The following is a 13,451-nucleotide window of genomic DNA, read 5'->3' as shown; positions in this document are numbered from 1 at the left end:
GTGGTGGATAGCATGTTTGTCTAACCTTGTTTTCTCTGGTTCTCTTGTTTTTTGGATTAGGAGTTAGCTTAGTGACTTGTCTTGTCTTAAGGTTGTTTCTGTTTGCTGTCGGCCCACCCTAAAGCATGAACAGAGTTTTAATAAACCTTTAAATGGGCTGTAATCATTTGTTGCTGGTGGTTCTTGGGAGCTGAGCTGAGAGGAGACTCAGAGATCATTGATCACTACTTGTTGACTTGTCTGGTAACTGTTACATACACAAACACGTTAGCCTACAAAATTATAGGTTTGGGGCTTTGCATCAACAGGGTGATCTGGAAAGAAGTCAATTGTCCAGCCTGAATCATTGTCCCAGTCCGCCCCTGTGTGTGTGAGGGACAGACAGAGATAACATAAAGTTATTGTTTCACATGAAAGTTACTCAACAATGAATCTGTTACATTAAGGTTCAGTCTCTATGTGCAGTCTTATTCTTTATGTTTCAAATACAAGGAAATGAACTTACAGGACATTAATCACATGTATCATTGATGAAAAAACTGAAAAATCTAAGTAAAATCTCAGTAACAGGAGATTGTAATCTGACATGAAATACCATGTGAAACAGACCCAGTCAGCTGCTGTATTATAGTTGAGTTGACATTTAAAAATGATTGTTGGATGAAAGGTTATTTGTAATTGTGGGCTGCACAGAGGTGGCTCAGAGAGCACCTCCACCTGTACCAGAGGATTAAGGCTGTTAGCTGAAGGCAGCAGAGCTTACACAGGGACGGAGAGACACACACGACAGACTGAGCTGAAGAGATGAACCCCAGCAGAAGGTGCTGGTAAATTAAGTGGAGAGTTTTTGTGAGTTTATGATATAATAAAGATGCTGAAGAGCAACAGTTGTGTCCCTGGCTGTGTGTGGGAGACCCCGGTGGAATGCTCATCCGCCAGTTATTCACAGCTCCCTTCATGTTCATTTTCTCTTTGTTAAATTCAGAGATTCACTTTTACACATGATCCACTTGTTTCTCACACCCATGACAAAGATTTCACTAGTATTAACCAGTAGCAGGAATGTGGGTCATATAATGACAAGTACTTTAAATGACAGAGTTAAACAGACACACTTGGAAAGGAAAAGAGAAATACATCAGAAATAGTGCAGAGGTTTCAACATGTGTTGCATAAAGTCACTTACAGTATATATCATCAACCCACCATGTTACAGCCCTGATCCTGTATTTTTAATATAAATTATTCTGTACAAAATAAGGTGAATCAGAGTCAGTTTCAGTTCAGTAGAGTGTTAGGTGCCATATATGGCATCATCCTCTGGTGATGAAGGAGACGGTAAATTTCACCATGACAAAAAAGGAAGTTGTCTTCATAGAGACACTTTTTCCTCCACCAGCTCCTGAATGTGTTTTATGTTGATCTGCAGCTTGTTCTCAGGATTCTCTCCCTTTATCAATGTCCCCATGTTAAACAGCTCTACCTGCTGGACAGTTTAAATCATTACACTTGATGGAAAATCCCAGCAGCATTGACCGACCTCAGTATGAACATTCTTCATGATTTTATTTCCTCTCAGGCAGCAGCGAAATTAATATAAAAGCTTGTCACAACATAAATTTAAATGCAGTGTTCACCCACAACCAGTGAGGATCTACATCTACTGAAAAAAGAGACCTAATATTTCACTATTTAAACACTAACAATTAAATCTGCAAGCAGCACTGAAGAGCTCTGGCACCTTTGTGCACGTGGTGGGATGCTGCAGATCCATAGTGACGTGATCTGTGGATTCTTCAGAAAAAGAGCAGCATATCATGACAAATGATTGGTTCGTTCAAATAAGTTAGAGATCTTGTCTGTAATCTGACTGTTACTATTCCATATGACATCATTATCTGACTTCATGGTGATGACACAACTCCTTAAATTTAACCCTGAATAAAGTTTCTATCCAAATAAGTCACTATTATGACATCATTTATTATGTATGTGGTATTATGGGGGATATATAAACTGTAGACGGTCTATTTGGAATAAGAGTAAGTGCACTGAATATTTCTATGATTGAATCTTAAATTAGTGGTAAAATTAGAGGCATGAAAACATTTTTTGGTCCCCTGCAAAAATCTAGGTTTCCTCAAATGGCTCCCTGAGGAAAAACAATTACCCACCCCTGCTCTCTCTATAGGCACTTGGGTCCAGGGGACAAAGTTCGTTGTTTTAAGACGGTTTCTATCTTGACTGACAGAAGACATCTCTGAGCAGCCCGTCCTTACGTCAGCAGGGGGCGGGAGGCACGCAGCCGCTCAGCTGTCAGATCCGCAGCCTCGCACAGGAGCGCGCACAGAGCAGGAGGAGGAGAGGCGTGGATCAGTGTCAAACAAATGTCAAGTTTCCAGAAAGAAAATGACGCTGCAAAATCTCTGTTCAGGAGGCTCGAGGTTTTATTTGATGTCATAAAGTAGCTGATAGAGACTCACTGTCTACTCCCCCCAGAGTAGTGACTGACACCCTGTGCTGTGGCTCATAGGACCGTAGTGTTCAGTGTTGCTGGTGGATTGTTGTGAAATAGGGTTAGGGCTGTTTCCCCTCAGTAAATCTCGTTAGTGTGACGTAAAACTGAATATTTTGATCGTGTCTGTCTCTTAGTGCAACCTTGTGCCTGAATTACATGACAGATGTGATATGTTGTCACTGAGCCCAGGAGGTTGGCCAGTGTCAGTCTGCCAATGCTGCTGGAGCCAGATCAGGGAGCAAGCCAAGCAATTATAAATGAATGTGTGTTTTTTTTTTCTCCTACTGAACTCATCTATGAAATGAACCTGTTTTTTTAAAGAAGAAGCAAACAGCTGCGGACACATACATGTGTCCTGCCTCAGCTGGGGTGCACAGAGTGGAGCATGTATTTGCAGTGCTACTACTTAAGCCCCACCTGATCCAGTTAAAGTGTTAGTGCAGAAGATTATAGGGGCTTGGTTTTTAAAAGGAAGAAAGGCTTCTTTCAAATCACGTTCACGCTTTTGTCAAGAGGAACCCATTACTGACAAGAGTCTAATGCGTAAAGTGTGCGTAAAAGTGCGCAATGTGAGCATTGGAAAATGCACAGTGAACAAATATTCCATATATAATGGTATAAAACTTAAACTTGTGATAGATAATAACTCGCTCCTGTGTTAACATGACACCCTAATACTGAAAATGAAAATCTGCATCATGTGTTTCACTGTTTACCTTTGCTAGTCATGTCCTCCTGTGCCTTTATCGTGACCCACACTCCACCCTCCATCCCCGCGCACTCACTCAGAGATTACACATTTATTTCCCCTGGTGTAGTTTGCTGTTACTCCCATCGTATCCGGGGACTACAGTCACCACCGGGACAGAGAGACGATGGCGTCCCGGGTCTCCTTCACCCAGGTTCGGCTGGAAGCGGAGCTGGAGCGCTTCCGGGCCGAGTGCCAGTGGGACAAGATGCCGGCGATCATCGACCAGATGCAGGCAGCGCGGTTCCACGAGGACGGTGAGCTAGTGTTTTTTTTTTTTTTTACACCTAGAGGGTTTGAGTCCAAAGGTGACGCTCCCTGGTCTTGCCATCGCTTATTGTTTCATGCGAACGCTGCAAAAAAAAAAGACCATTGGATTAAAAAAAGTTACAGGGTGACCAGGTTGAAAAGCTGCTCTGTCGCGTAATAAGTGCAGGATCATGTGAAAAGTTATTCTCTCATTTGTTTCAGGAAGTTGCTTCCAGAGAATATGTTGCTCACTTTAAAAAACTGATGCCTCAGATGCTTGAAATAAGTTACATTGAGAACGACGAGGATTCACTGTCAAATTTGTACAACTATATATATATACATTCAAAAAGGATTCACATTTTTTCTGCACAGGGATTTTACAGGAGGCTACACAAGCTGGACTTTGGACTCACAGCTACATAGAGTAAATTACTGTGCCTACAACTTTCCTCAGAATATGTATCCCACATAATAATAACAGAGATAATAATTTTTTATATTTATAATTGTTTATGGTCATAAATCATGATTTGACTCATAGGATGTGACAGGTATGAAATCCTCCCCATTTGTTTTCTTGATGTGGGAAAGAAATGTAGAATCCTCAGAAAGAGCCTCATGTGACTGATCCCTCTCCCCCTCTTTCTGCTACATTCATAAGAAAAGAGAGTGTCCAACATAACTGCAAAGGTGTATCAATGATTAAAGTATTTATACAGAAGAAAAGGTCTGACAGAGATGAAGGGAGCAGTAAGGATAATGATGTATGGTATTGCCAGTACTAGTATATGTGGACAATAATATTTTATATCTAAGCAATGACACAAGTTGATTACCTTTATCGTGGTGCGTCAGAGCAGGGGTCACAGAGAGGTTGTCTCCAAGAGTTAAATGTCCCTGGCTGGAAGTTTACAGTATACACAGTAACAGAGTGTGTACATGATCAAAGGTGTATGTGCCTCCACATTGTGTACCCTCATGCAGGATATACAGACAACGTGAACTATTCACTCTTGGCCTTCAGCCGTGAAATCCTTCCAAACTGTACACGTGCCCAAAGAATGACAAACACACTTCTCATTCTGTTCCTCGTAACACATGACATTGGTAAGTCACTAATGCATGTGCCTCCACCTTAACAAAGTAAATACACTTTCAGGTGACTGTGAATCAGAAGTGTGGGCATGAGGAAGAATGAAGGTGCTAATTCAAACTAACAGTAACTGCACAATAAAATCACACAAATCGCCACGACCGTCTCCCTCAGAAGCAAAAGAGTTAAACGAATCGAAAACATCTCAGACAAATTCAGCATGTGTTCCTAAACCTCTGCCTCCATGTTCCAGGAACTGGTTCTTATGCTTTTAGAGCTGTAGCTTTGACCTCAGTATAATCACCACTTTCAGCAGAAGTCAGGGCAGAAACATGTCTGGGCTTTTCATAGGAAGACACACTGTACCGACAAAGTTATATGAGTATCCTCTAACCTGTGCCACATGCTGAAGCAATGCAAAACATGTATCTGGGTCTTACTCATCAAATTAAGGTAGAACGAGCAACAACCAACCCAGTACAACCACCTGTAGATTTGCGTCACCCTGTGGCTAACACAAGTGACTCATCTCTAATTTGAAGTGCTCTACTTTCTCTCTCCCTATTTCCAATGTTTCCTCCATCCCCATTCTCTCACACTCCATCTGAAAAACTCAAAATCTCTCCCTTTTCCATTTTTAAATTACATTTCCTCCTCCAGTTGCACAGTTTTAAACAAAACTGTGGAACTTTACTGCAGTGAATGCAACCTGAACTACCTCCAACAGCTTGGCAGAAACAATGCACTGACACAAATGTTTTGGTGTCATGTCAGATTTTGAGCAGCTCAAATCTGCCACATCAAATAAATCTGTCTTTGTGAAAATGGTGGATAGTTTTTACGCAGAGACCAAGGTACCACAGTTGGTATCCATTTTTAACTTCATCACCCTGACTAAACATCCAGATCCACATTAAGAACATCCAGTTTGAGTCACAATATACACAACCACAGGGAGAACCTCCTCCTTGCTAGTCTTCATGTGAATATTGGCCTTGTTTATTCAGGCACTTACAAAATATCTTTATTTGGGAAGACAAATTGCCCCAGACAATATATACAGCTGCTCCTGAGTGGAATACTATTAACTGCACGGACAATGCACACAAAAGAATGCAAAATGAATATTCCACTGCTCAAACTCACCTGAAGTGTCGACATTTTCCTGCTTCAAAATTGGATGAAAACCTGCTTTTTATGTTCAGCAGCATATTGAAGAAGGGAGGTCAACACAGCAAATATTTAAAGGAACACTGTGTAACTTTTACTGAGCTACAGCGCCCTCTACACGCACACATGCTGATTCATCCTGTTGGGCGTAATGAATTTAGATAAAAAATTAAATAGGGAATGCTTAGTGCCCCTCTCTGAACTGAAACACAAATAAACAGTGGATATTACCCATGATCCCTAGCAGCCAGGAGAGTTGCTGCTGAAACAAATACACCAAACTCTGTTTAGAATGGTTAATATTTAAAAGTTTCCTCTCTGAATATCAGAGAATATCAAAAAATTAAGTTTTTTATTGACTTCAATGTCTTTTTCACTGATCGTACCCGCTCACCAAAGTTACATAGAGCAAGAACAGACTTTCAGAGTGAGGAGTGGGAATGAAAGCGGTGTGGTGCTTTAAGTACACGAGAAGATGATGAAGGGTTACTCAACATCAGCAGACTATAGTGTGACCTGAAGGCCGTCACAGTGTGTGCTCCACATTTGCTGGTCTGACCTTGTCAGTGTGTTAAAAACATGGAGCATAAGTTCATCTGTGATAGAGGAACTTCATGGCATGTAAATCAATGAGGAAAAAAACTTCCACCCTGCAGTAAAACACCGCCTATGTTACTCTGTGTTCGCAGCTCCCTAAAGAGTAAATATAGGTAATAGAATGATTAATCTGTAGGCTATAAAAAGAACGGTAATATTTATATGAATATGAATCAGCCCCAAAGAAGATTGTTCCAAAATAATATGTACACCAATATTCTACAAGGCCACAGAGAGAACTGGAAGGTAGAAATGGCCCAAAGGGTCGTGTCCTCTGTGTTTTTTCGGGTTTCAGCGTCCAAGGGGAATAATGTCTGACTAATAGAACACAAGGTACTTTGTAGACTGATTCTAGTATATTCTAGATGTAATATTGGCCTATTCAAATGTGCCCTGTGGAGTTTTCTTCCAAACTAACAATATTTGTTAACATTCAGCCTCACTTAAACACACATTATGTATCCTTGAGGCTGAGCAAACATGTGGAATTAATTTCATTGCTCATTAAACATTTGCCGAGTTTTTATGTTTTTCTTTTTGAGTATTATAAAGCTACAGCATTTACATCCAAGTTTACCAGCAGTTTTCTTCCTTTTCCACTTTGTTTCCTCTTTGGTAAATTTCTTAGTGCTTTAGCTCCACAACATGGGAAGTATGTAAAGGATTTTATTTGTTTTCTCTTTTTAGTGAAAACTCTCCATCGGGCTTGTAAATTTAAATGTCATCTTTCACAATGAGACTGTCACTCGGTAGTGTGCGTACTTCCACCAAGGCCCAACTGCCTTCTTAATGAAAACAATCCTTATAGCTAAGGCCACATTTTACTTGTTAGCTACATGTGGTTGTAGTTAGCCCTGTTTATTACCATACAGACAAAACTACAGCTCTACCCCTCACATTCAAATCCACTAGATTTTTATTTGGATCCACACAAAATAATCAACACCGATACCGTAAATATCCCTGAATTTTTTCATCAACATCCATAAAGTATTCTATGAGAAATCAACAACAATGTGGGGATAAAAAACTAACTTGAAATGTAAAGAAAAGTGGGAAAAAATTCCTGCATCCGCACCAAAATTGAACGGGTTCTTTCCTGACTCACAACAACATCCTTTCATTAGATTTAGTGGTAAACTGTCCTGTAGTTGCAAACAAACAAACAAATGGCCACTCTTGAACAAAAACTACAGATTTCAGCACACACACACACACACACACACACAGAGACAGTAAATAGGACAAACCAACCACTGCAACTTGTTTGAAATCTTCTTCTTGTGTTTTTTCCCTTATTTTTTGTGGCTGAGACTCGCCCTGCAGTTTATCCCTACTAAAACCTCCCACCTCACTGAGAGCTTCGCCTTGACTCTACTGATAAAACCAACTGGCAAATATGTCAAGTATATCAGAGCGTAAACAAAGCACTGGCGTCAGAACAAACACTCACACACACACACACACACACACGATGAAAAGTTAAACAGGAAGGCTTTAATCGAGTGTGTGTGACCTGAGCTCCAGCACTGGGCACAGAGTGAATGTCACGTACAATCTGGGCAGACAGGATCAGTTTATCACTCGAATAAACGGTGATATCTTGATTCATTGCAGGTGTATGTGCAGTGTTTATCATGTGATTACAAAAAGCTATTTGAGGAAAGTATGAGGGAGGTGGAAACTGCAGTTTCTAAATAGACTTGAAGACTGTGGCGTTTTTGAACCTTTGTCTCTGAGCCAGTGGGAAATGTTGTTTTTAGTGGCCTGAGTGAGGTTTGCTTTGGCTACAGAAACAAATGACCTGTGACTCTGATCTATGACCTGCTCCAATTCACATTTAACTTTTCGAATCCCTCCCCCAGATGATTATGGGACCCTGATGATGGCTGAGGCGCTGCTGGAAGAGTGTCTGCACGAAAACATGGACCTATTGCGGCGCGCAACACCTTTGATTGACAAGACCCAGCCCAGACTGTACAGGGCCAAAGGCCACCTCAACACGATCCTGAGCCGAGGCCGTCTCACAGTCAGTCTGATCCGTGATGTGTATCTGCTACCTGCTTTTGTTACTTGTTGCCTGTCCCTGCTTGTCATACATACCTGCTCTTGTCCCCCTGTTTGCGTTTGCATGTCAGTCCTCTGCCTTTGCTGTCATCATCTAACTCTTACACCCTGTCCGCCTCCATAAAGCTCATTTTCCTAATATGACCCTAACAAAGGTGCATTAGGGTACAGCACACAGGAAGCTTTATCTTATTCTTTCCCCCAGTTATTGCCAACCATTCATTCCCTCTTGTCCTCCAGCCTAGGTACCTGAATGAGGCTCTGCTGCTGATGGCCAAAGTGCACTATGTGCAAGGCCGCTACCGGGACGCCCAGGGAATGTGTGCCAGGGTGGGACTGGAGGAGCTGACACATGACGACCAGCCAACCTATCACCTTCGCCTGCTGGCTGAGGCATTTGTTATTAAAGGTACCTGAGGCCTCTCTAACTTTAAAGGGCAAATGGTAACAGCAACATTATGTACACTCTGGTTTGAAACCTAAAATCCTACCTACTGTATGTGCTATAGATATAATGATCACAGATCACCTTCCTACTGGTATAGAGCACTCACATGGTGTCAGGTTTATCAATATATAATAAAATAACATCCCCTCCACCTCAAATCAGAATTTGAATTGGAAAGAAGAGTTGCTGTCATCATCACTTATAAACCAATTAACATAGTTTACAATCAGCTTAAAGTGTTTTTGGATGTGAACTTGACAAATGTTAAACTTTCGTCCCTTACAAAGTGCACATTCACCTCTCACAAGCTCCTAACACCAGACTTCTTAGACTTTAGTTATGCCTGTCACACCTGATCCTTTTACTACACACTTGAACACATCGAAGTTGGAACGAATAACACTGCGAGTAACTGCACGTAAATGCTCAGTTAGTTGTTGATGACTAATTTTTCTTCCAAGATCCAACTCTACTGTCAAACACATTTTCCTAACAAAGCAGTTTGGTAAAGTTGTGTTGCACATCCAGCAGCATCAGAGAGAAGTTCAAACTGTTTTGAATATACTGGAAAAAGAGATGTAGGTATTTTATGACATAAACAGGACCCAAGTTCTATTAAAACTGAAACTGTTCTTTTTTTAAAGTGGCGCATGAATTGAGTAAACTTCCTCATGCCTCAGACATCATAATTGTGACAAACAAATTGAGCTGCCATTGATATTTACAGCATCATAAAATCATTAAAAACACATAACACAGAAATAATTTCTTTTGAAAATACTTTTTTATTGTACATGTATTGCTAAGACCAGTAAAATATAACACTGCACTTTCACCATAGTTATCTTTAGAAAAAGCACAGATAACACACACACACACACACACACACACACACTAATGCCAGGGAAGTAAAGCCAAGTAGGGCCAAACTAGCAAAAGCAGGAAGCTGCAGGGTTATTGGAACAAAGTGTGTCAATCAATTACACGATTAAACACATCTGTTCCTAATGGCACACACACACACACACACACACACACACACACACACACTAATGAAATGGCTTCACACTGTTAGCAGTTAGTAAAGTTTGTATCAGCTCACACGTCTTGTGAAGAATCAAAGAATGCAGCTAAGAAATATTTCAAGATGAAGGAACTTCATTCATCACATTTGTAGGACCTCAAGGTTACACATGTTGCATTTTGAATAATTGAATAGAAACATAATTGTGTTGCAAATTAGACAATAATAATTACCACTGCATCAGAGGTATTCAAGTACACTCATGAGACACATGAAATCCAGTCAGTGGAGACGAATGTAACACAGCTGGAGAACATCAGCTCAGTGGGACAGATTATGTCAGTTACATCCGAGTCTATTCAAGTTTTAACCTCAGCGTGTTCATGGAAATGTGACATATTGGCCCTAAACAGAGACAACCTTTGTGTTTCCTCACGGTGTCCATAATCAAGTCTCATATTAGATACATTCAGAGTGAAGAAACTACGTAAAACCCTTCTGGGAACAGATTTACTGCACCGGTGTGTGTCCAGACAGATTTCTCTACACATGCCGTTTTCAAAACCTGCTGACTACGAGTCATGCATTTCTCAGCCACACACACACACACACACACACACACACACACACACACACACTGTCTGAAGTTCAGAAGTTCAGTTTCGTTTATATATGATTTATTTGAGCATTTTAAAAACTGCCTTTCCTAGAGATAGTATCTTTCGTACTTCCGTCCGTCTTAATGCATTGAATACCGACATGATGAAAGTGAAAAGTCACAGAACATTAAACAGCCCGTTGTCCTTGGAGCATTGGACAATCTTGTTACACTCATCATCATCATCATGCCATAACACTCCCTGTTTCCTGTTAATCGGACATGACCTCAGGCCCATGAAACTGAAGATGATTTCATGATAATAACTGTCAGACCTTGATTTCCTTTTGATTGTTTTGAAACCCTCTAAATGATAGAGGCTAGTGGATAGTTTGAGCCTCTGAGGCCACCCGAGGAGACAGATCAGCTCCTGTGGGGCTTGCGTCGCCCCTTCCCATGATTTATTTGTGTACGTAATGTATATTGCTGTGGGAATGAAGTCAGATTTGAATATTTGGATGATGAGGTCTTGTCTCTCGGCAGCTGTCTGCTTATTCGATTAGGCCTGGAGTCTGGCCGGAGGCTGCTGTCCGTCACAGGCCTCGGTCTAGAAAAGTTCCTGTTCTGTCGTTTATTTGTCCACTAAATTGCATCAGAGCAGCATCTGGACACCACTGCCCTATTTACTGCTTCCTCTGTATTCATACATCTACAGTGCTTATCTCTGCACAGCACTGTATTAAAGAAAGTAAAACATGTCTAATAAATTTCGCTTTCCAGAAAACAAATCCAATCGGTGCGAATAATATGTTAGAGTCTAAAGTCATGCTAGCAGCTATGCACAGGCACATGCTCACAATGCTAATGTGCTCATCTTTAGCAGATACACTGTTTAATGTAGCCATCGATGTCTGTTTAGTAATGGACCACCAGTCCCAGAGTTATGTCGCTGCTATGACTAATTTTAGCTGTTTCTTTGTTTAAGGTTCCACTGAGTCATGGTCACATGGGCATCAAAAAAGTCGCAAATATAAATACAAGGAGGAGTGAATAACACACACTAACACAGCAAACAGAAGAACGTAAACGTATAGGAATCAATGGTAAAAATTAATGAGGGAAAAAATGTTCAAAACAATGACATTTCTACCAACAACTCTTAGTTAAGGACGTCCCTGCTGCTGATTGAATGCATGAAAGCAGGAGGCAGACTTATCTAGCTCTGTTCAGGTAGTTGTGACCTTGAGAATCTTCTCAGATTGTGTATTGTAGGTATTAAACCAATGATGGTGTCTTATTAAAGCACTTTCCTAGCATTTGACTATTTTACCAAAGATGACAAAGACGTGTTCTCACCTCTGTCCATTGGTTGGTTGGTTTGTCAGCAGGATATTACAAAGGGACAGATGCAGGAATCACTTTCTTTCACATTGTGAGATATGGCAGGTTTTTTGTTTTTACATTTTCACAAATTTCCCACTGAATAATTCTTGGATGTTGTTGGAAAAAAATCACACATATTTTGAGGATATCTATGAGTGCGTGCCTTGGTGGAGGCACGTGCTCTACAGAGTGCAATAGCTTTTAAATAGAATATCTTATTGTGTATATTAATTAATTACCACCATTGGCTTTATGCTGGTGGGTGACAGCAGGTGATGGTAACCTCCTTGTGTTTTCAGGTTTGTCTCTGGACCATCAGACAGTGTCTTCAATTTCTCGGGTTCGTCTGTCCGAGAGGGAGGAGGAGAGTCTGTCCTGTTACCTCAAGGCCTGTGACACTGCTCTGTCCTTCCTGCAGGAGCTCGATAAGGTGGAGTTTTACACATGTAGAGAGATGTCGGGGTGTTAATGACACATGTGTTTCTGTAGGTCACTAATACTGAAATTAGAGGTGTGTAATGTATGGTTGCATGAATGAAATGTCTGATGGCTGCAAAGTGTCTTTTACTTCTTCAAAAATCAACAAAACATGCAGATGACCCATTAAAGTGCTATTTTATTCCTCTACTTACATTTATTTAGCATATTGCTATTTTATTTTCAGATTAAGATTGAATTGATTAAAAAACACAAAATATTGAAGACTAGTAAATCTACTAGGGCTCAACTAACTTTAACATGAAAGTACTGCTTGCATGTTGATGCACCAGTAGTAATAACATGACAATAAGTGGGGTCATTCTGCGTCATAGTTATTATTACTTTTGACCCTCTATGTTTTGTTACCTATGATAAATGGTGTAAAGTGTTTTTATCTGGTGAAGAAGTTGTTTTCACTCTGAGATGATACAGTACACTGGAGCATGATAGAATTAATAGAAACCAAAGACATTTAAGTTTTACTCAAGTTGTTTTTTATTAATGCCCACCTGAATATAGTGAATATTATCTTTATTGTGCCTGTATTAACAGACAGTAACCACACCCCACACTAAGACAGCCAAAGCCAATCTGCTCCCTCCACCTGTGGACATGGACCTGGGCTATTTCCTGCAAGCTGCGCTACAGAGCGCTTACATTTGTCTACTGCGCAGGGGGTGAGTCGACCAATTCAACACTCAACACATACCCAGCTTCTGTCTGTTCTTCTTTGTTCTCTGCAACTAATTTGTCTGCTCTGTTAAGAGGGCTCTTGTAAATTTTACATTTAATCCATTTATTTCATTTATTTCAGTGTACTCCACAAGCAAAACAAAACAATACACTTATATAAACCTTCAATGAATGAAAAAAGAGCAGGAGGAAGAAAAATCCTTTTATAAATAACATCACATGAGTACAGATGTCTTTTCTTTTTACAAGAAACATAACAAATCAATCATAAATGAACCAATATAATCATAAATGAATCAATAGCCATCATCATAACATCAATATTGCTCAATAAGATCAATACGTTTTCTTATATATATTTCCTATGTATTTGTTTTTCT

General features: G+C 40.3%; 1 protein-coding gene across 1 annotated transcript in view; it reads left to right on the top strand.

Moving 5' to 3' along the window:
* The first annotated feature begins 2,303 nt into the window (after window positions 1-2,303).
* ttc7a (tetratricopeptide repeat domain 7A) overlaps window positions 2,304-13,451 on the top strand; it is a 50,916-nt gene continuing 39,768 nt past the window's right edge. The window contains exons 1-6 of the mRNA XM_069538716.1: window positions 2,304-2,444; window positions 3,337-3,523; window positions 8,244-8,407; window positions 8,686-8,854; window positions 12,198-12,328; window positions 12,931-13,055. Coding sequence (XP_069394817.1) covers window positions 2,388-2,444; window positions 3,337-3,523; window positions 8,244-8,407; window positions 8,686-8,854; window positions 12,198-12,328; window positions 12,931-13,055 — 833 coding nt within the window. The 5' untranslated portion in view covers window positions 2,304-2,387. The remainder of the gene's footprint in view (window positions 2,445-3,336; window positions 3,524-8,243; window positions 8,408-8,685; window positions 8,855-12,197; window positions 12,329-12,930; window positions 13,056-13,451) is intronic.

This window comes from Paralichthys olivaceus, chromosome 14 (assembly GCF_024713975.1).
Source record: "Paralichthys olivaceus isolate ysfri-2021 chromosome 14, ASM2471397v2, whole genome shotgun sequence".
In the NCBI taxonomy this organism is placed as follows: Eukaryota; Metazoa; Chordata; class Actinopteri; order Pleuronectiformes; family Paralichthyidae; genus Paralichthys; species Paralichthys olivaceus.
Note: the sequence above shows the minus strand (reverse complement) of the source record. Positions and strands in the feature narration are given on the sequence as shown.